General features: G+C 42.8%; 1 protein-coding gene across 2 annotated transcripts in view; it reads right to left on the minus strand.

Moving 5' to 3' along the window:
* The window catches only part of MTMR2 (myotubularin related protein 2), a 40,627-nt gene extending 18,484 nt beyond the window's left edge, over positions 1-22,143 (minus strand). The window contains exons 1-6 of one of the 2 annotated variants that reach the window (XM_034072403.1): positions 22,043-22,143; positions 6,037-6,112; positions 2,745-2,839; positions 2,457-2,567; positions 1,284-1,385; positions 555-638 (exon numbers count right to left, since the gene is read on the minus strand). In XM_034072403.1, the coding sequence (XP_033928294.1) occupies positions 555-638; positions 1,284-1,385; positions 2,457-2,567; positions 2,745-2,839; positions 6,037-6,082 (438 nt within the window). In that variant the 5' untranslated portion in view covers positions 6,083-6,112; positions 22,043-22,143. Of the gene's footprint in view, positions 1-554; positions 639-1,283; positions 1,386-2,456; positions 2,568-2,744; positions 2,840-6,036; positions 6,113-22,042 lie in introns of those variants that run through there. The other variant, XM_034072412.1, reaches the window with a different exon arrangement.
* Between the last annotated feature and the right edge of the window lie 1,399 nt (positions 22,144-23,542).

Consider the following 23,542-nt stretch of genomic DNA (forward strand, 5'->3'; position numbering starts at 1 on the left):
TCATTAATACCTTTGACCAGTATACTCAGGACACACTGCAACAGTCTCTTCCAAGCTGTGGTAAATGAGAACACTCTCTAGGTTGATCTCTGTGCTGATTCCCCAAGAAAATGAAGACACTCTGTATTTATTTTTTTTTTTGCCTTCCAATTTCCTGTTTGAGACAGGAAAAACTGGAGACAAAACTCATACAAGCAAGAGCTGAGGCGTGAAACCCTAACAATGGGATGCCTGTACCTACAAAACGCACCTTTGGTTCCTCACTGCCAGCAGTGGCTCAGCTCATGACTAAGCCAGAGCAATAGCTTTTTCTACCAAAGCCTAAAGGCAGCTCTCTGCAGCCTGAGTATTCTCCATCAGTGGATGTGATCGTCTCTAAAGCTGTTGTGCTGCCATCAATCAGTGCAGTGTGGGGAACAGTGTCCTAACCCAGCCTGCGTGACACGTGTCAGCACGACCATCCGCTGCTCCATGCGACCTGTAATTGTATTACTGCACAGACCCTCATTTCTGAAGAGGAGAGAAGATGAGGAAGGACATGGCACAATACCCACCTGTCGTCTGTACTCCCAAGTGGGGTCATACACCTTCCATCCATTTTCTGGGAAAACCTCCTTGTACTCAAATGCAAAAAGTGGCTGAAAGAAAGAAAATTTACCGTTAAAAGCCCCCTCAGAGCCCATTTTCAGGATGTCTGGCATCTAAAATAGTAACTCACGACTTTTAGGGCTTTGTGAAAAAGATTTACACACTTCCCATAGCAGGCAATTAGTAAAACAATGTACTTTCCTCTATACACCTGACCTTGCTTTTCTACTACTTAGAACTTCATGGACAAAAGGACCTTATTATTAGAGAAAGAAAAGACTACTCAGGCAAGAACACTTTTACATATTACAAACTAAATCCTTTCAACCAGTACTTAAAGCAGCAATTGCAATGTTATAATGTGACAGAGCAGACTAACTGCATTCCAGATTTGGGGCAGTGAAAACACCATTAGCTGTAAACCTTTGATGGATATCACTGAGCTTTAAGTATTTTTCCCTGTGTTACGAGGGTGTATCAGTAAGCCATTCACCGTGCATGAAGGAATCCAGCACCACAGTAGTATTTTTTCCTGGTTTATGTATGTTCTAAACTCCTACAGAATCAATTTTAAACCAGATTTTAAACCCAGCATTTCTCCTCCTTCAACAAAATGCGCCCACGTGAGCACTGTACCAAGTAGATGGCACTGAACATCTGTGTCTTTTGGTAAAAAATGAGAAGAAAATACTTACCAGATTATTTGAAACTGGGAAAGCATATTTCATGAGGTTCTCAAATATGGACCTCCTTGTTCTCCCTTCAGGCTTGTGAGCAAATCGCAAGTTTCGAATATCCTAGGGAAAAAAGAGGGAAATCAAATTGCAGGTTTCTGAACCACTTCAAGGAAAACCCAAATGCCAGCATTCAAAATAGGGTCACACCACAATGCTCCTTCTGGTACTGATTTAATATGGTACTTCGAACACTGCTGTACTGCACCTCTAGGCTTGGTTCAGTGGTTGTCTGCAGACTCCAACAAAGCCTGCCACAACTGCAGAGGAGCAGAGGGAGTGCACAAGCACCTGATCACAGAATCTTGCCTTCACATGATGCTCTCTGCCTACTGAAAGCCCAGGAGAGAGCCCAGGCACAAGCTATCTCTGACAGGCAGGACTCTGAGACAGACCTAGCTCTTACTGGGCTCTCATGCCCAGCTGTGCCAGTAGGCAGCTGGAAGGGACTGTCTCACAAAGTACCTCCACAGCTGCTGCATGGAGGGAGCCAGTCTGGTGAAAAACAACCAATGCTACCTTCCTTTAAAGCTTCCATTTCTGAGCACTCAAGAGAATGTTCTGAAACTGAAAACTCCTCCACTTTGCACAGCAGCAATTTCTATCAAGAGTGGTAACCCAGGACCTCCTTTCCATAGTCATCTACAAAATCAGATTTGGAAGCTAAATAAAGCATCTCTAAGATGCCAAGATTTTCCAGCCAAACCTACACCTCAAACTCTTGTAGTAAACAGCTTAAAAGCCACCAGCAGGAAAGGAGCTATCAAGTTCAAGCATATGATGATGGTACAGCAAGTTAGAGAGTAACATAAACAGCTAAAGACTTAGCTTCCTCACATAACTGAGATTAGGTAATTGGGCTCAGACAGAGAACATTTCAGGATGCATAAACTGCATCTGTACCACTCTGTTATTGCACTGAACTGCTCTACATATCCTAGGCCAAGCAGGCTGGCATATCTTATCTACAATGAGTGGAGCTGAAGAACCCTGAAAACTACTTTTAAAATCAGATGGATTTTGAAGTGTGTGAAATTTTACTGACTGAAATGCTTCGCAGAACTTCCTACGGAGAAAACCTCTTAAAATATATGCTCCCCCTTCCCCTCTTGCAAAACACAGACAGAAGTTTACCTTGCATACAATCTCCAGCCCGTAGGAATTCTCACCACGACTGGAAGCACCTCCAATTTTCTCCACTCTGTTGATTACACCTAAAGATGCATCTAGGACAAAAGGAGGGTCCTGTAGACAGTTGAAATTTGTGAGTTTAAAAAGGGGAGGGGGAAAAGTCCCCAGCTCCTGCTCCCTTATGCCTATATTCCCAAATTTATAGCTATGATTCCCACAGAATTACTCTCAAAGAACACCTAGGTCTAAATATTGAATAGCCAACAAAAGGAGGTGGTTTCAAAAGCTTACCCGTTCCATGCTTTTAAAATACAGCCTATAATTGGTAACAGTAAGGGTTCCTCTGATTGCTCCAGTGAAGGGGCAGATGTAAGTAACATCCTTCGCTTTAAGAAAAGGGAAAAAAAGAAGTTAATTTCATGGTTAATTTATGAGAACAGAATTATGATAGCAACAATATTTGCAGGCTCTACTTTTTAAAGCATTAAATGAAAATTAGCTTAACTGGGCTTCTAGCCTAGAGCTAACATTCAAGTTTCAGTTCTGTGGAGAAGGTAAGAGTTTGGGTATAAACTGAACTCCAGGCAAGTATCATCACCTAGAATCCTACCTCTACCCCTGGAAAAATCCAGCATTCAGCTGCAAACTGTTTGCTCTTACTGAACAATGTTTTGCCAGTATCTGAGAATATCATGCACAAGAAGATGAGATGATTCCTTGCCTAGATACAGGATTTGAAGCTGATAGCCATCTGCATAAAAGCTGAGGATCATCCACAAGCCGGTCTGTGCCACCAAGGACAGGTGAAGGCAGTCCTCCTACATGGGCTTTCAGGATGTTTGGGTCCTTCTGCAGACCCCTGCACACAGTCAGCCCTGGGGTGAAGGCCTTTGTGCTAAAAGCCAGCAGAGCTACAGCAGCCACGAATCTGTGTAACACCCAACTGCTGGTGATTTCAAGTCTGAAGTCAGCGATCAAGTTACTCTGCAACGATCCAATTATTTCTGAGCCTGAGTGACGGTGACTCAAAGCAGTCCCCTTCTTAAAAGGCCTCAAACGTTTCTCACTTGTTCCAGCAAAAGGCAAGAGGTGCTGCTGGTTTTCCACAGCAAACACCTCCCCTAACTGCCCTTCTGGTTTATATCAATTAAAAACACCAACATTTAAGTTGTTCTCCTCCCCCTCCTCACTGCCCATCGTGTTTTCTGTCACTGAAGTTGCTGCCTGGCTGTGCTGTGGCAATAGTTTATGCTATGACCAACAAGTAATGATACTCCTCAAACACACAAAGATCCTTTCAGAAGAAAACCCATTGTCCAGAGATGCCAGATCCATAAAAGGACTCCCTGCCTCAAGCCTCCAAACCCTACAGGATCCAGTCTGCAAGAGCTGTGTACAGTCAGGAAGACTACTTGCGTCCCATCCAGGTGGCAGTCACCATGCACATGAAGCACACTGGGGTGTCAGGATGGGGACCTGTATTTCTGCTACCATTCTCCCATGAGATTTAGCTGGAAGGGAGGGAGGGAGAGAGACTGCCTTGCTCCAGGGCACTGGCAACTCATATAACTAAATCACCCTAATACCAGCTCTGCTTTTGCATAGTCTTCTCTGAGGCTCGAGATTTGGACATGGGAAAGATCTTTAAAACATGAGGAGCGACTGATTCAGAGCAAAATACATAGCACAGATTTTTTTATTAAAAATAAATGACTATATATGTGCTAGCAATTAATCATTTATTTCAATTCACATGCATTCATTAGAAGGACAACGAAACACAAAATGCTTCTAGCCAGTTCTAATTAAACCAAGTGTTTCATTATTGGCTGATTAGTAATCACTTCTTTTCAAAGACTGGTTTGCAGAGGTCTAAAAGCAGACTCACGAAGCATAACAAGGGTGAGGGCAGCCTGCTTGGTTCTTCCCCTGGAGTTCCCATTATTCAAAATGGAAGTTCAAAATGTTTTTTAAAACCCCACAACAAAATGTACCAATAAAAGTGTGCATTTGTGTCCAAAAGAGAACAGGATTTCTGAGTAACGCTGCTAGAAAAATGTTTTCCAGGTAAGGAATCCCAGGCACGATCCCAAACGCCAGCCTTGCCAGCCTGTAAGCCACTGCACCTTTCACATTTGCATTTCATTAGCTTGCTTTCCTAAGGAAACAATTTTACTTAATTACACTGCACATGTACACAGGTACCTGCATGGTTTGTCTGACCTTAACCCCACCACACTGTGTGATTTCAGCAGTCTCTGATAAACAGGGATCTCCAAAGCACTGAAACCACTGTTTGTGAGAATGGATGAAAAGTATAATAGAGAGGTTTTGTATTAGCGCTAACACCAAGGGAAAGCCTAATCAGCTCAGTCTTTGGTAGATATAAGAGAATCCATGTAGGAGAAAGATACTACATACTGGGATTTACTAATTCCCTTGTCTTTTTTATTTATGAATTATGAAATTCCTGTCTTTTACAGGGCCAATCTTACTCTAGGTTACTGGGTTGCCTGAAACAGTATTTTTTCCTTTCCCTGTAAAATACAAAGACAATTACATTTGCCTTTCTTGACACTTTTAACAGGAAATAATTATTGCTGATGAATAATAACTCTTTGCTTTTTGCTGCCTTCGACTTTTTGCTGGACCAGGCAGCTGCTCTCTGGGAAACTCCAAAAGCCACTCGGTCTCAGGCTTGCATGCCTCATCACATCATTTGTCAACAGATAAAGCACTGGTAACTCTGATCTCTTACACTATTCCCCAGGAACCAAAACCTAGTCTTGTTGTCAGAGCTAGATGGGCCTCTGGACAGAGTTAGGTGTCCATCTGCAGTGCATGGTTGAAGTAGGAGTTCAGCATCCTTAGGAAAGGAGTGGAGAAAAGGATTAAGCATTGAGTTGACAGGCTTTTGCCTTTCTTCCCATTGTTGTTGGGTGCATCTTTTTGGTGAGGTATTTTAATTTCTTTTTTATTTTTAGGACTGATATTGCACTATTCCATATCATTTTAAGAGGAAGGTAATATGGTAAACTAGTGAAGGCAAAATCTTCCACAGAAAATTAGTCTAGAGGCATTACTCAACCTTTCAGAATGGAATGCATCAGCAAACATGGTGCATGTCAGAACAGCTGGGTGAAAAACAGCAGCAATAAAAACTCATCCCTGTATCATAGGAAGTTCCCTGCCAGAGTACTGTATCCTCTCCTTTAGCCTGTGACAGAGATTGGGCACACAATTATGTTGTGTCAACATAAGAAGTTACCCTGTGGCAAAACAACCTGAAACAGTCAATCCATATCTTCTCCGGAAGCAGCAAATGCAAAGCTGTACAACCCACCTCATCCCTCATGCTAAGGTACCTTGAATTGCCTTGTAATTGCTACATGGTAAGGGAAGACAGTTACCTTGGCTCATGCGACGCGCATTAACTTGATTAATCTATGAATGTAACAACCTGATTGTGGTTCTCAAAACATCAGCCATTTGATGACATTGATGTCAGTGACTGCCAATATATTTTGTTCTATGGCTATTCTATTTTGGTTCACAAACAACAAGAAATTTCCTCTTCACATACCCATGTCTTTAATGGTTTCCCCTGGCAGCAAAGGTGGTTCTTCCATTTCAGCCAACTTATTTGTCTCCCTCAGGACCTAGGCAAAACATAGAGGCAGAAAAAGAAATTAATTACATTTTTATAAACCAAGAAGTTTGCACTTACCTGCAATGGGTCAGCAATACCAAGGACGACAAATATTCAAAGATCTTGAGGTATTGCCTGGTGTCTCAGTCTCTGAAAGGCCAACACAAAGCATGCTTCGTGAGAGACCTCGGTCAGTCCTCAAGCACAGCACTGCGCCATGCAGAAGTGTTTTAAAGCAAGGATATCTGCGTTGGAGACGATGCTCAAAGCAGGCTGAGTGCTTTGGTGGCACACTTCCCACATGGCTGCCTTCCATGCTCCAACCTTCTCCTCACCAGCCCATCCCTACAAGTCAAACTCTCTCACAATTACATACGGAACCAAACAGATCAGTTCCTTTCCCTGGTGATCAACTATTACCATTGAGTTATCAATTATTAGGAAATTTCTAGTTTACACTGAGGAAAGATCACATCATTGTCTTCAATGAGGGTCCAACTACCTCAGAAATCCAGATGTGGCTCAGCAGTAGTGACTTGTTACAAAGGTTGTATTTTGAGAGCCATGAATAGGAGGTACAGTTCTGAGTGCCCAACTGACTCCTCCTCTTTCTCTTGGATTGAAGCTGTATCACAGAACATTACGTTTCACAGCTATGACTGCATCTACACAAGGGTTATCAGAAGCAGATGGACATTTTAGGAAAGCATAGTTATAAGTATGAAAGCACAGCCTGAGGTCTAAACCTATGGTAAGAACTAGGGGAGAAGAGCATATGTAAATGATCACAATCAAGGCTAAGTCTGTGTGGCCAAATGCAGACAGATTTAATCATATTGTCCACGCCTCAAAGTCTCCAAATGACCACAACCACAGCAGCACACCCGCAAATGACCACAACCCAGTAACACAGACAGGGAACAGGTTAGTTAGTCCAGACTCTGCCTCATGATGTAGCAACCACAAGACTTCAGGTTGAAAGCTGGCATGCATCCCACCTGGTGGAGATAGGCAGAGAGAGCTCGTGGCTGCTCAGAACTGGATGTGCAGACTCACCCAAGATGCTTTCTTTATCTTAATGTGAAGAAAGAAAAAGAATGGTTTTAATTTTCTATCAGGAAATCCCTGCAAAGAAAATTCAAAGACATGGCCTAAAGTGGCACTCCAAAAGCTGCCACGTCCGTGGTCAACTTTCATGTAGACTCAAGCAAGAAGGAGAGCCTCGGGGGAAAAAAAATCTCTAAACTATGCAAAAGAATGAAAACAAACCCCAAAGAAACCCCACACCACAGCAGAGCATGTTCCAGCATTTTCACACAACAGACTGACATATAGATGAAAAGATTAACAAGATCAAAGTCTTCTTGGGAACAAGATGTACGTTTTAGAAACTGCATTCAAAAGGCTCCTAAAAAAGATAATGAAAGCAAGTACAGTCCCGGCTTCCCAATAGGAACCTCACCACTGCACCCACTTAGGCCAGCTCTCACCAGGGAGGCTTGGGGTCTGCAGCATGGGTAAAGGGGGGGTCACCACTGACAGAGCTCATGCTAGCAGCAACTTGCAGGAAAGCTTCTCCCCCCCCCCATCAGCAATACCAGTAAAACCAAGGTTTTGCTGGTGTAACGAGCAGAAGTCTATGCTGAGGTCTTCTTAGCACAGCTGTGTTGGCTGAAGATCACACACCCCATCAAAGCCCTGACTGACAGCCTCCCCGACAACAGCCTGGGATGCAGACCTGCTCTCAACTCCTGTGTGTCAACTCTGCACTTGAGTAACAGCCTTGAAACTAACAGGATAACATCTGGATTATACCAAATGAGATGGAGTCTCACTGGCTAATTAGTCTGTAAGTGGTGGTCATCTTTGTGGTCTTTTATCTTGGAAGGACATTAGTAACAACACACTCCACACTCAAGACAGGATCAGGATGTCTTTGAGAAGGCCCATACGCAAAGCAGGCAGCAGCTGCTGCCGGGATCACTGCGGTCAGCAGCTGGACCCACTGCTCTCCTGCAGATGTCAGCGGGAGCTCGGCCAGCGGTAAACATTTGGGGGGCTGGGTTACATCTTAAGCCAAAACAAATATGAGGTAAGATACATAGAAAGCATTCAGTGTGACAAACTAGGTGGTCAGTGCTCAGATGGGCTTTAAACACTATACTGCATGTGGGGGAGAGAAGGAGGGAAGAGGCAAGCAGTATAAAAGACAGAGAGCTCCATGTCAACACCACTCTGTAAAGACAAGGTTGAAAGCTTTCTCAGTTTAAAAACTGGCTCTTCCAAGTCTAACAAAATCCATCTGCTCACTCACACTTTCTGTAACATAGAGTCCCCAGGGTCAGAGGAAAGGGTTAGCAACCTCCATTCACTTCAATACAGGGCATCCTGCAAGCACAGCACTTCAAGGTAGACGGCTTCTGTCTCCTTGCCTCAAACCCCACCTCTTTTTCCTTTCTTTTCCTTTCTCTTTCCTTTTCCTTTCCTTCCTCTCTTTTCTCTTTCCTTCCTCTTTCTTTTTCCTTCTCTTCCCTTTCCCTTCCCTTTCTGATACAGAGTTGAGGACTAAATTCATTTTTCATCACCTCTCAGCTGACCTCAGCCCCCATGACCTACCTCAGGTAACACAGCACTGACTGCCTCCATGATGATTTCAAAGTCAGTGCAAGTCCTTCAGCCCTGGGTAAGTCATCCTTCCCAACAGGACGAGACAGACATGGTCAGAAAGCCCAGCACAAAACACTTCCCTGGAGTGCCAGTCTGCAGCATCTGCCCAGCTTTAGACCTTGAACAAGCCTCCTAGTTGGAATGTGAACTCTTGAAACCCATCTTGGCAGAATCCGAGACATGAACAGTAGGCATCTGACTGAAATCCACTTCCTTCAATGGCTCCTTCAAATTGATTCAGGGAAACACAATCTGCGTGCAGCTGACAGTGCAGGCAGCAGGCACAGGAGACGACATCTGGGGCAGTGCTAAAGGGCAGCGGGTGGTAGAATGGAGGAAAAGTGGGTGGGTAAGGAAAGATGAGTTTTGGAAGTAGATCAAAGGGAAAGAATGGGATGGGGCAATGTACATGGAGCTCTTGGAGGATGCCAACACCACAGATGGATCGTCTGCTCCTTATATGACCAAGGAGATGACATGAAAACCCCGTCTGTGTCACTGCCATCCTCCCCTCTCTCCCCAGATCAATAAATGGTTTATTAAACTGTGAGAAAAATCTATTTTGGTACATCAGCCTATTTTCAAGACTCTAAAAATAACACTCCTGGGCCCAGATTTAGCACTCTGCAAGTCCTGCAAAATGAAATAAAGAGCTCCAGTGACGCAAGGAAGCAAGTAGGAGAGCCAAAGACACGACTGCAACAACCCTGCTGCAGGAGAGTGACAGCTGGCTACTGATGTACTAATGCTACTGAGGAAGGTGCCATGTACCTCTGCAACTGAATGTTCCACCTCTGTGTGCCTCAGGCATCTCAACTGTTTCCTGGGAACAAAACTGAAGAGTGCTTACACTGTAATGAAGGTTGCAGCCAGAGCTGGGCAGAATCAGCATTACTTCGGAATAGGACCATGTTGACATAGAGCCACACACTGTCTGTATCTGTCACAACCATCACTAAGATGGTTTCTGTAAGAAACAAATACAACCACTAAAAATCAGTAGACTACATTGCTTTGCTTCTAAGCTAAAGATCTTTGTTTTATTTCCCCCACAGACATGTTATGCTTGGTAAAAGAATCTCTGGGGGAACAGAGAGTTTATTTACACACCAGAATAGCCTTTATTTCTGTCTTTTACCAAATGACATCACCTACCCATTCCACCCATCAGCAGCTCTCCCTCTACATAAAACAGCCCTCTGGGATGCTGAGCATGGAAGTACCTTAGCACCTAACACAAGTCCTGCCTCAGCTCAGAGGGTGTGAGGACTTTGTGCCAAACACCTACCTTTGTTCTCCCCTCAAGCAGTGACTTGGCAGAACAAACCCACACTTGCCACATTTAACAATCGCTTCTCTTACTCCAGGATCCCACCTGTGTTAGCTCAGCCCACTTACCCATGCTGAAGGTGCAGAGCTCTCTTATGCCCTCCCACCTATAGTACCCAAGGCAGGGAAACCCTTATCCTGCATTGTTGACAAAACATGCAGATCTCAGCAACAAAACAATCTCCTTTGCTTGCATGTATGGGGTCAGAGGAAGAGGTTTCGATCCTGATGAAAAGATAAACCTTTCAGGGCACTGCAGTTGCAAGCCCCTCCAATTCCAAGGCATGTTCACACTGCCTCCTAACACAGCAGCCAGCATGCTGCTCAAAACCCCTTCTCCTGATTGACGTCCCTGCACGACTCACACACATAGCTCATCTCAAGCAGTGACAGCCAACTCAGGGTGGTACAAAGTAATACTGCACCCTAACTCTAAGCACAGGGTCTCAGAGGTCTGTACAACACTGAACACTGCTTCAGAAGGACCTGGGAGGATGCATGGAAATCTGAATTCAGGGTTTGCTTTTGCCTGGGTACAAACCAACTGATCCGTTTTCCTCTTGTGCTGTCTGTGAGGTGTTTGCCTACCAGCAGAGCTGCACAGCCAGAATGATAACACACATCAATGCTGGCTGAGGCTGAGCCAGGACTGCCTCCTCCTCCCCAACCTGCCAGAGCTGTAAAAGCTCCTCTATCTAGTTCAGTCAGGATGCCTCAGTTTGCTTAATGGCTTTTTTTAATGGATGATTTTCCATAAACTGGATCATTTTGCCAGGACTGGCTCAGGGTATGACTACATGAGTGAAGATGTAAACCCAGGGCAAGGGAGGGAGGGCAGCAGGGACTGACTAGGGACAGCAACTTTGCCCTTGGACACTGATGGCTGCAGCAGAAACCTCCAGCTAACACAGATTCAAGAAGAGAATACCCGAGGTCCCTCCCCGCAATTTTCTGTTCATTCTTTTCTACTTTCTGCTGAATATTTGAGTCCAGAAACCCCCAAAGGTCAAGCTTTTTGGCTTTGTGTTACTGAATTGCTGTGTTACAGTTTTCCCAAGTCTGCCCAGATTCTTCTGGCCTGAATCACAATCAGAATGATCAAAAAGAATCATTGGGTTAGAAAAAAAAAATAAAACATAGCCCTTTTGTGATGTTTTCCCCCTCTCCCTGGTAACATCCTACACACTCCAAATCATTCTGCACATTTTGAACAGATTTGTTATACATAAAGCCACAGCACTGGTGCGACATGCCCAACCCAACACCATGACCACTTGCTCCAGCATTATTCCTTTCCCCAAAACCATGTCTGCCCCATCTGTTGATCAAACAAGCTCTCCAAGCTTGGAGCTGCTTTTGTTCCAGGTACACACAGTCCTGTTCTGTGTTTCCTACAGCAGGAAGCCAGACTCTTAACTGGTCCCTTGCTGTACACACATATAACCTGTCTGTACAGACAAACACAAAATCCCTTTGCATCCGCAGCCCCTGAACTCACAGGTTTGGCACGTCTACCTCATGAGCATGCACTGGTCAGCAACAACAGGCAGGATATGGGCTGTGAGGACAAGAATGCGTGTGTTGTACGTGTGCAAGACACAGAACTAGTAGATTTTAAAAATATGTAGCTTTTCAAATTATGGGTGAAATATGGGTTTGAACTCACCAGCCAAGCGAAACCCTCTATCTCCTACAGGAAAACATTTGTCTGATACTTCTCATTTTAATGAACTACCTGCAAAGATTCTGCTTGCAGTTAACATAGCTAAACTCTCCTTTTTTTTTTCCTTTGCTAATGTCTTTCTCTCAAGGACTGTCACCTCATTAAATGCCTCCTGAATCAGCATTTGTCCCACTCTGCAGGCAGGGTAGTCAGTAAACTGCAGGAATATCCATTTCATCTGAAACTGGAGATCTACAGCTGATCTAGTCACCCCTGGTGCTCTGTACAGTCAGTGGAAAGCAGGAGACCAGGAGATTCACCCTTAGGATAAGTGCCTTTCTTCCCACCCAAGGCTGAGAACCAGGGTAAGTAACTCCAGTGCAGATCTGGTAGGGTGAATCCCATCTCCGGTGCTCCACTGTGGCCAGGGTAACAATGCCCAGCCTCCAGGACATCCCAATACAACTGAGTAGTCACAACCTGCACTTTCCAAACCTTCTCTGTGCTGAGAGGCAGCAGGAGATGAGCTAGACCACATTCAAAAGTTGCATGAACTGCATTAAAACAGGCATGACTCCAAAGCTTGCAGGACAGGTCTTATTAGCTGAGTTACCAGAGACAGCTTTTGGGTCAGAGCTGGCTCCTCTCTGCTGTCTCAGAGAACCGTATGAGGGAAGTCAGCCTTTCTGCAAAGGCTTAGCCATAGGATTATTTTTACATACTTACGTTATTTTATTGATTTCCTTTGTAAATTAAGAGAAAAAAACACCCAAAAAATATACACTTATGCAACCAATGTTTTTCTCCTTTCAAATGCCTTTTTGTGGTCTCAGACCCATGTTCACCTATTTTTTTCTCTTAAACTGCCCTCCCATTCCAACTCTTTCCTCTTTCACGGGTGTTGGCATAAAAATCAACAAAGGACAGTGCCACTATGGCAGGTGTATCGGACTTATCATTACCCTTACAACGATGCAAAAACCTCTGAAACAAAACAGACACAGAAGCTCTTTCCATCCACCTCAGGAAAAAACAAACAAACCCATGAGGTTTTCTCTCCAGCCAAAGTTGACAGAAGCTGCAGAACTGACACGAATATGTGCAGAATCAAGGACCCATATGTGCAGAATCAAAGACCCATATGCTTTGTTAGGGTAATTTTCCATAGGTTTCTTCTCTCAATGAAACATTTAGAACACGTTGTTTTTCTAGCATTTTGATGCTAAAATGGCTCTGTCTTCTCAATACTCAATTAGAAGGACCGTAAAACGGTAGCTACAAGTACTTGACAAAGCCTCCTGTAGCCGGCAAACACTGTGCTACTTCAGAGAGATTTTCAGCCACCATTTACTGCTGTTTCAAGCTTACTTGGAGAAGATTTATGTGCTATGCATCCTACTGGAAATGCAATAAAACCTAAATTGAGTAAGTAAATGGACTCTGGTCATTATTTTTGAATCAATAAGAATACCACAGCAGAACAACGATAGGAAAGAGCAGCAGTATCTCTGCATGACTGAAGCACACGGACTCTTCTGAGGATTATGACCAGACGGGTGGATAACTATGTTAGCGACATTCAGATCAGCAAGATATTAATTGCAGGGAAATGCTTTGTGTCTTATTCTTTTAGGATATTAGAAATTCAAAGGGGAAAAGGCACAACACTGTTGACACATGGATCATTTCAGAACAGTACACAAAGAATCAAATATATTGTCCAAGGACCACATCAAGCCCATGCAGCTCCTGAGAGAGCCTTCAGCAAATAAGACTAACCTACTTTGGTTGAAAAACAACACAAGGCATTTAAGTTATCAATAAAATGTTCTGACAATAGACCACTTATTATACTACTCTGAAGACAATAATCACATACAATGTACACAGCAATTGCCTTTTATCTATCCTGCCCTGATACAACTAAAACCAAAAATCACACGTACGATCTGTACCTATCATATATATTTTAAGTGCAAAAAGGCTGGAGAAATCACTTACTTACCGCTGTCTTGAAAAAATCTCCAGGAAGAAGCTGAAGTTTAGTATATTTAAAATAAATAATAGTCACCAGGGTAATATAAAGGGACTCCTGCGCAGGAGGAAGTAGGCACCACGCAGTGCTTCCCTGGGGTTTTCTGCTTGGTTTTTTTCTGCTTGGTTTTTTCTGCTATGTACTTCTCCCTTCAGACCTGAGTGTCCAGCAATGAGGAAAAGCCTCTCTTGGCTGTTTAATCTCTTGGGCCCTTGCTGCAAAAGTGCAAGGCAAGGCTTAGAAGCTCAAAGGAACACATTGTTGAGGACCACTCGTTCAACCACGGCTGGCTTGTCTCTTCAAGTTTGCATGGCTTGGTGCCTCAAGACAATCCTCTCATTAGGCTCTGACAGAAAGTCATCATTGACTCAACACAGAAATGCTTCCTGGCACAGAAGGTTGCAGATAGTATCTATTCAGACAAGTCCAACATTTTTTAATACAGAACCTTCTTCAGCGCCAAGGGTTCCACATACGTCTGGAATGACAACGGCTCTCTTTCCCACTGGCAGCTCAAAACCTTTGGACAGCACATTAGGCTGACTCTATCCTTGCTTTAATTTTACTGAATTTTGCCTAGCAAACAACTCACACAGAAAAACAGAGTAATATTTTGAAGGAAAGCATTAAACTGGTTCAATAAAGATCATATCCTCAGTCTTAAGAAAAACACTCTGACCAAAAAGTGCATTATAAATTCTACTAACTAAAATAAGTCACAGAGTCTGTTACCAAGATTTTCACTTTGGACTTAAGTGATATACATATAAGGATTCAAGATACAAGTAAAGAGATATTTACAACAGGTAAACAATCGCACAGGGAGGAATGAAGATGCTCCATTACGTGCAAAAACATCTACAGAAAAACAGATCTTGGCAGCTACTGTGTGCAGTCACAAATCTGCATGCTCCTTTTAAATACCATGCTTGTTCATTCCTGCCTGATTTGTGCTTCAATCTACAAAACTACAAATATAGGAAGGGAAAATGGGAGAAAAAAATCCACCTCTTACCCAGTTTTAGTCAGCAAAAGGAGAATTCTTGCACTTTGTAACTAGGAGAAATACTGCAGTCGATTAGGAAGAGCTGAGAATATTTTTTGAGGAACATATGAAGGCCATTTGCTTATTCTCCTTAGTTTTCCATTCCTAATAGATGGCGATCATAAACACTTCCAGAGATTTCTTTCACTGTGCATTACTTCAAATCCAAACACTCAGGTACCTCTATATATGAAAAATTAGCAACGCTTGCTGTCTTTGCTCTCTTCTAACGAGATGAGCACTTAGGGAGTATTACTGCCATGTAAAGGAGACAGAAAACTGACTGCATCTGGCTTCTCCCCCATCTAATTTACATGAAATCAATATTTTGCAACCCAGAGGTTGGCTACTCTGTGTTTTTGTTTCCTTGCAAGGGGGAGGTGCAGAAAAGGACTTACTGGGGAGAGGTGCAGGGAGGGGACCTAGATTTTCCATCCCCTAGGACAGTTTTAAAAAGAAAAAGATTGTAATTCTTCATGAAATAGAAAGCATTTTGAGTCATGGAAACTGGAATCCTAGAAAAACATGGCAACGGCAGGGGTAAATTCCCGTCACTCATAGGGCTGCCCTGGAATGACCATGCCTGTGGACAAGAGCACCATTCATTCTCCAGAACCAGTCCTTTGTGCCTTTGTTCAACCAACAGCTTCATGCTCCAAAGGAAGCCCGTTTCCCACAGACACACACACGCAACTTGTACAGCCAAAATCAGTTTTGAGAGTTAAAATACTTCTTCCTCACAATATTTTCCTGCTTCTCATTGGCCACTCTTTAAGTCCCTCAACTTGATACCTTTGATAAAGTAAATCATCATCTGTTCTTCTATTTGACTCCTCTTTCATGCCTGTGTGCAAAGGGACCTGTAGAAATACTACAAGCAGATCAGCTTGTAGCTGCATAGCTTCTACTCCTGTACACACAAAAATCATGAGGAGGTGCACCTCCATGTGAGTATAACTGAGCCCAAAGTGATGATGCAGAGAAACACACATGGTCAAGTCCCCACACAGTGACAGTAAAGAGTTGAACAGTTTATTTAAGTCCATTGCAGTACCACCAGTACACATCTAACCAAGCTTTTTGTGACCACAGGTCAATCATCTTCACCATCTGGTGGTTTGCGCAATATGGTCTGTAATTCAATAGCAGTCACACTCCAGTGCACTAGAAGGAAAGCTCACACCACAAAAGACATCTTTGCATTTGCTATGAACGAGTTTTCTCACAGGCAGTCCCACGCAAAGAGTCAAGGGCCAATCCAAACCAGGAATACTTACCCCATATATCATTAAGCGAGAGATGGAACTGACTGGCAGGGCAGTCTTCAACTACCCTGAAGGTGCTTAGGCAGAGGTTTTTCCATGATTTAATGCTTCCAAGTTAGCATCATTCACCAACTGCAAAGTCCCTTAAAAGCAGAACTGAAAACCATTGCTTAAATGAGTGCTTAAAGTTTAAAAAGTTATGCCGTTCTCTGAACCCAGCTCTTGTTGAACATGTGTTACACATAACCAAAGCCTGACACACTTCCTGCGCTGGCAGGGAGATAGCAATGGAAAAAGCTCAGTGAGGCTAGTTTTAGTGATTTACTGCAAAGGATGGGGGGAGGAGGGATCACATCTTTCTTCAATATGTTTTTCCACTAACAATATACATGTTCTACACAAAACTAGTCTAAGCCACTTTGCACTAAAGCTAGAATAAAGTAACACAAAGGTGGCAAAGTCAGTGACTGGCATTTAGGTTAATCCTGCCCAACATCACCTGAGGAACAGGATTTACCTCAACTTTAGAGGTCTACATCTGGAGCAATTACCCTGAACTCTTTTCACAGTCAGAGGAGAAACATGGTGGGTTTCCAATGAGACAAAACTGCACCTCTACTGGTACACAGCTCAAGCTGGGATCCACTGAGAATTAAGTTGCTGCTCTTCAAAGGATGTTCACAACATCCTGCAGCAAGGACTTCCCTAGTTCAGCTGTATGACGTTCTCACCTAGCGTGGGCATTTCCATGAAGCTGAGATAAATCAGATCATAAACAACCTATTTCTTTCCATCTACTACAAAGGAACTGTGGCTGGCTAGCTTGAATGCAGACTTGCTCAAACAGATTTCATCCAGGAAACCTAAGGAAATAGCTATGGCATCCACTGTCTTGGAAGAAGACTCCTTCAATACCTTTTGTCATGCATCAGTTATGTCTCTTACAAAATAAACCACACAGGCTTGCCTGCAATTTCCAATCATGCACACAATGGATAACCAATTAAGGTTACGCAAGCAACTGTTTCTTCCCGTTTCTTACCTTCAGGTCCTGGGCATGCCACAATAATGTTCTTGGATCTCATATAAACCCATTGCAAATCCACTGATTCCTCATATATTAAATGATAAAATTATTATAGAGGGAGCAAACAACCATGGAGGATGGGACACATGCTTTACAATATTTTGTGGGACATCAGGGGAATATGAGGAATTGTGGATCTTACTGTTGCCCTCAAAGGGGAGAATGGTTTCATGGTCATGCGCAGCAATGCCAAGAACAAAGATTTGAACCACTTTTCTGAAGGCTGCAAAGCTAAGCAGGTGACATATGGGTTTGCTGTACTGGTTTCCTCTATCCACGAGATGGATTAGAAGCAAGAAGTAACATAAGCAAGCCAGGATATGAATTTCCATCTTCTGGTTCAGGCTTTTGCTGTATACAGTCCAAAACCAAACCCAATGGAACTTAACAAGCTTTCAGGCAAATGTAGTTTTTAAGGGAAGTGGCAGCAAGCTCTGCTGGCCACATCCTCTGCTTCCAACTGCAGATGGGAAGGATCCATCCCTTTCAAGAGAGCTACTCCAAAGCTTTGAACACAGCAAACTGCAGGCATTATCCTATAAATCAACAGGTGACTCAAAATGAAAAGTCCCAACTGATAAAAAGGAAAGCATTAGCAAGTAGCCTTAAGAGGAGTACTATGAAATGCACAGACATATCTGCCAACAGGCACAGGAGAAAATACCATCTATAGAACTTAGGAGTAAGAACCTCACTGTACGTTAAAAACCACAAAGTTCCCAGATCTGTAAGAGATATTTATGCACCTCAACCCCTTCTGCAATGTTGCCTCTAAGGTGGTTTCAAAATCTCATCCCAAATTACAAAGTACCTATGAATTTCCAGCCCATTTTCACTTCCAATTATTTCTATTCAATTCTGTTCTTGCCCGATCTATAACTTATGCTAAAACATATGGCAGTGTATTTGCTAAAAATTGCCTCAAAAAGTGCATTCCCTAAATCAATTCTAAACAGTTTCAGATTTGAGATCAGGAAGGGGGTTGAAGGGAGAACCTAATAGTGCTTTGTTGTTTTGCTATTCGGGTTTGAGGCTTTTTCTTCTTGTTTCCCCCCACAAAGCTAACTGAAGCAGCCAAAAGTCATTTAGAGTTAGTTTATGAAGTGAAAATTCTATACATTTTGTAGTGGAAAGGCAACTGAACCTTAGTTCCGGATATTGAAACGCTCAATATACATTTAAAAAAAAACCTTCATAAAGGTTATTATTAAACACTTTGGAGAAAGATTTAGGAAAAATCCTGCACATGCATTCAGTAGGAATCCCCAGCGGTTGTCTCATTTACCTCATTACACGCATGTGCGCACACACAGTGTTAATTGCACTCCGAAAGAAAACTGCAGGCACAGACTGCACGAAATGCTGTGGGTCCTTCCCCTGGCTGCCTCCTCCCGATGGACGCCTACCATTCTTCTAAAAATTCCCCCAGAAAAGAGAGTGCTAATTGTAGCTATCACAGAGTGGTTTTCCATCGTCACCGACATTTAATGCCTAAATTTGAGGCAACGCACACATAGAAACAGAGACCAAGCAGAGGTAGGAGTGGTGATGGATCCGTGTAGCAATTCATTCTAGCAGGGAAAAATTAAATACACATCAAGAGCATAATCCCATAATTGGCAGATCCACGTCAAAAATCTTGAAAAGCTTATTTTCAGCCTCTTTAAGCTAACTGATGCAACACCTTCTCATGAGAACACCATGTAGCCCAGGCTCTTGTACCCCATACCACTGAGTTACCACAAAATGCATTAGTTCCCACTTCAGAGCTTACACTTTTCCAGGAATGATGTGGGACTTCCTTTTATCCTCAGAAGTAATAATGTGCTAAGCTCAAATCTCAGTACTTGTGAAGACTTGGGAGTTAATGCTTTCTTGTGCCAAAGCCGCACAAGATGCTCAAGCAAATAAGGACAAGGCTAAAACAGAGACCACACTCATGCCACTGTATCCATTAATGGTATGAACTCATCTGCAGCATCAAAGGCAGGGCCCCACCTCAGAAAGATCAGACAAAATAGGAAGAACAATCAGGATCCTGAAAAATCCCTTACAGAACTGATTTTATTAAAAACCAGCTTGCAGAGCTGTCACAGAGAGAGGACATCTGTTCTCCTTGACTCCAGACCTGAAAGAATCAGTTAGTTGACCACCACGTGTAATAGGTCATTTAGGAGCTAGCAGTAGGCTAGCTAGCCCAGGGAACACACAGTAACCACACTAGCACTGAGAGCAACTGGTTTGAGGACAGGTTGTGGGACTGCAGTTGCACTGGCAACACCAACATGAGAGGCTGTCCACATGCAGAGGACAGATCTTCATCCCACCTCCCAGGCCTGAGCTCCAGAATCACTCTTAGGAACAGAAAGAGAAATAATTAATGCATCAATTCCTCTAGGAGAGATAGTCAACCTTGTAGTTGACTGTTACTAGTGCTAGTATAAACTGCCCCTTCCCTGCTACATCCTACAAGTAGTACTACGGGAATGCTTGTTCTCTAGGTCTGCTTACCATTGTCACGCAATCACTCAAGTGTAAAGGCAAGAACAAACTTTATGCCTACACATAACTGCATCGCAGCCACTTGCAGCACCACTCCAAGAGCATGCTTTAGGTGAAGCCTGGCAGGCTTAAAATGAGTTCAGGCCCCACAAAGCTGAATGCAGGTTAACAGCAAGCAGCATTTTGCCAGCAGAGGCACACGCTCACATTTTGCCTGCAGTGCCTTTATACTAAATAAGTAATTCTCTGCTTCACCACCTCTCCTTAAACACTAAAGCACATGTTCCAACCAGGGCAGAACTTTAGTTTGCTTAGAAATTGATAAATAATAAATAAATAACAGGGTAGGCTGTGAAGAAATCACTTTGCAAATTACAGGAACTGCAGCACAGCAAGGAAGTATGGGCTTCTAATGGCCTCCAGTAAACAATGTGTATGAATCTCTTGCCTGAATAATCTATCACGCAGCTAAGAGAACACTCCTCTGTAGACATTGCTTTTGATTGCTTGTGGGTACAGAGGCCCTGTTGGACAGGGAACCAGACGAGTCCAGGAGAGCTGAAATCCCTGCCCAGACAGCTTACAATTCATACAGATAAGGTGACAAAAGCAGGGAAAGACTCACAAGACACAATGAGTGTTATAAGGAAAACAAGTCAAGCCAACTTAACCACCAGGGAGGAAAGACAACCTCGATTCTAGAAAATAATGTTGGTTCATTCTCTACTTCTAAAGATAATCCCCACGTGTCATAAAAACTGTGAAAAGGCAGTTGAGTTTTTACAAAAGCATGTAGTGACAGAACAAGGGGGAATGGCTTTAAACTGACAGAGGGGAGATTCAGATTAGACATTAGGAAGAAATTCTTTACTGTGAGGGTGCTGATGCACTGGCACAGGATGCCCAGAGAAGCTGTGGCTGCCCCATCCCTGGCAGTGTTCAAGGCCAGGTTGGACGGGGCTTGGAGCAAACCTGCTCTAGTGGAAGGTGTCCCTGCAAATGGCAGAGGTTGAAATTGGATGAGCTTTAAGGTTCCTTCCAACCCAAACTGTTCCACGATTTATTATTCTATGAACTGTGCATAAAAAATGGAAAAAGAAACCCACTTATGCAAACTTCAGTTAAAAAATCAAAATTAAATAGGAAAATGCTTGTGTATTTTTAAAAACACTTATTATACAGTTACAGATGTAGCAGTATTTGCAGTCTCATGGATATTCATACCAATTAATCACTTAACCTTAATCTAAAAATCATGTTTTCTGTATGCTGGAGTAACCAAACACCCCAACTTCACAGGGGGAGGACTTCAAACATATTATAAACTTCTTCACGAAGCCATGTTCTTAAGATTACTTTTAGAAAAAGGTGTAAACTATCATTAGGTAACACATAAACTACTGACTAATTTACAAATCTTAGCTTAATGTTTTGCTAACAAGCTCCTTAGAAAGAAACATTTATATTCTTGCCACTTACGAACAGGTGGACTTCCTGGTATTCATTATGGACTACAGACACAACACTCACAGGACAAAACAATTATCATGGCTGTCAAAGGGATTAGTTTTGCAGAGCGATTTTCAGAGGATTGAATGTCATTTTACTGTCTTTAGATTTCACAAAGATGCTCAAGCACAGCTGACAAATGCTGAAAGTTGTTACTAGAATGTACCAACACCAACAGGTTTATACTCAGGGATGTTTTTTACAAGCAAAAGTATATCAGTATCCCCCTTGGTTTCATAAGAGGAACGTACAGATAGCTCCAAAAAACTCCTGTGACACTGAAACAAGAACTTTGAATTTATAATTAACTAATCAAATAACAGTCTTAAAAGAGCCTTGTTTGGGCCTTTTTATGTCAGAGCACTTTACTGTGACAGATTATTTTTATCCACTTTGGAGATAGCAATCTTTCTCTGAAAGAAGCTACTTCCAAAGACTCAGTGTTTACAAACAAGCGGGAGTTCTCAAGAGAGAACATCTCTTCTATTACACACAACAGAAAAGGATATATAACTGGCAGGTGGGAAGGGTTTCACTTACTTAAAGCACTTAAAAGAAAACAGAGGTTCCTTTGAAAACTCATCTCCAAGTGTGGGTTGCAGAGTCAGCTTTTTGAAGATTAAACAACTTTATAAAGATGCAAATAATATGGTAAAATTAAACTTCAATTTCACCTGTTTGACTTTGGGTCCTTTCATGTTTCAGCTACATAAAATTTGGCATTAACCTGAAAGCTGACATCGTTTCACCATATCCAAAATGTGAGAAGCAAGAAATGTCCTCTCAAGCAGGCCACAACAGATATGTAGTTTGATTTTTTGAGACAAGACATACATACCCTTAAATCTGGAGAGAAGTTGTCTGCTGAGGTGGAGATCGAATCGGATGATAGCGTCAGAAGCAGATTTGGTGTGAGTAGAATGGTCCGATGAGAAGTGGAAAGCATATAAAGAGAAACACCACAGTGTATCAGAGAATGCTCAAAAGCCATCAAGAACTACCACTCATAGTCACATCAGCCATTTTTCACTATATCCACCCTTTTCCTAGTCTCAGTGATTCAGCCCTCAGCAGTGGTTAAAGAGAACCTGCTTTATTCACCACTGCTATGGATTACCAAAGCGTACACACAATTTCACTAACAAATCTCAGCGCAGACTGAGCCAACATTATCACGATCACAAGCCTGATCAAAACCTAAATCACAGAAAGCAAGAGCCTCCATTTCAGGCTTTCAGATGGGAGATATTAGTGCACTGCTGGGGGATGCAAACAGACAGACTCCTGAACGCACGCCAGCACAACTCCAACCGCAGCTTCACAGCAGTGGAAGAAATTCAGGATAAAACCTCTTTCCGTCACACACAACTTTCCTCCTTCAGGTATAAGTGCAGCCCTTAGAAGAATTAAAAAGGCTCTCCAAGCACACCTCTCTGTGATTGCTTTAGCCATTTGCTAAATAGCAAAGCAAAACAGTGATTTTCTTTTTCTATAGTTTCCTAGTGTAGCTGTAAGCAATTAAAATAAGCTTATTCTACAGCATTTTTATGCTGTGACCTCTCCTAGAACCATAATTGCTTAAAATTAGCATTCAATAATAACACTCTTAAAATCCCAGATGTCTGTAAGGAAAGATCCTCCATGGTACAATGCTACTGCCTGAAGCCACAGCACAGCAGCAAACACTACCTGCACCAAGTTATCCCCACACTCTTAGGCCCCAGAAAGGTTTTTCACCTTGGTGTAAAGATACTCTTAAGGATCAGCTATCAGGCTTGCAAGCCTCGCCTTGGACAAAGTTGAATACCAGCAGGAGTATTACCATTACTATTTGTTTTACTTAGACATGTGACAACCTAGAAACCGCTTCCTAAAGGCCTGATCTCCAAAGGAGATCTGTTAATTGTCTGAAAGTTGTTTTGCTGCTCGTAAACAGCCACTAAAAGGCCAAAATGTTCCATTTTTATTTCTATTCTTTGGATTTTGGCAAAGTAACGCACAGGCAGAGCTAAAAACATGAAGGACTACAGCAAAATAGGGCTCTTGCTGGGAATAGTCCTTTCTCTCCAAGGATTAAGGAGTATTGGCAACTCTTTCTTCCTACGAAGTAGAAACTTAGAAACAGAACCTCTGGGAACAGTACACCATCATTTTAAATAAATAGTACTGATGCGCCAATCGAACAGCCCAATTCCACTGAACGGATTTTGTTGTACAAGGTTCAACAGCTCATCACTCAGCTTTCCAGCTTGCTCAGCTCTTGTGATGCTGCCAGGTAAACTCACAGAACCCTGGATGGACTGTGGCACTGGCACACACAACATTGCTCACCCTTCTG

The sequence above is a fragment of the Melopsittacus undulatus genome, chromosome 2 (genome assembly GCF_012275295.1).
Source record: "Melopsittacus undulatus isolate bMelUnd1 chromosome 2, bMelUnd1.mat.Z, whole genome shotgun sequence".
In the NCBI taxonomy this organism is placed as follows: Eukaryota; Metazoa; Chordata; class Aves; order Psittaciformes; family Psittaculidae; genus Melopsittacus; species Melopsittacus undulatus.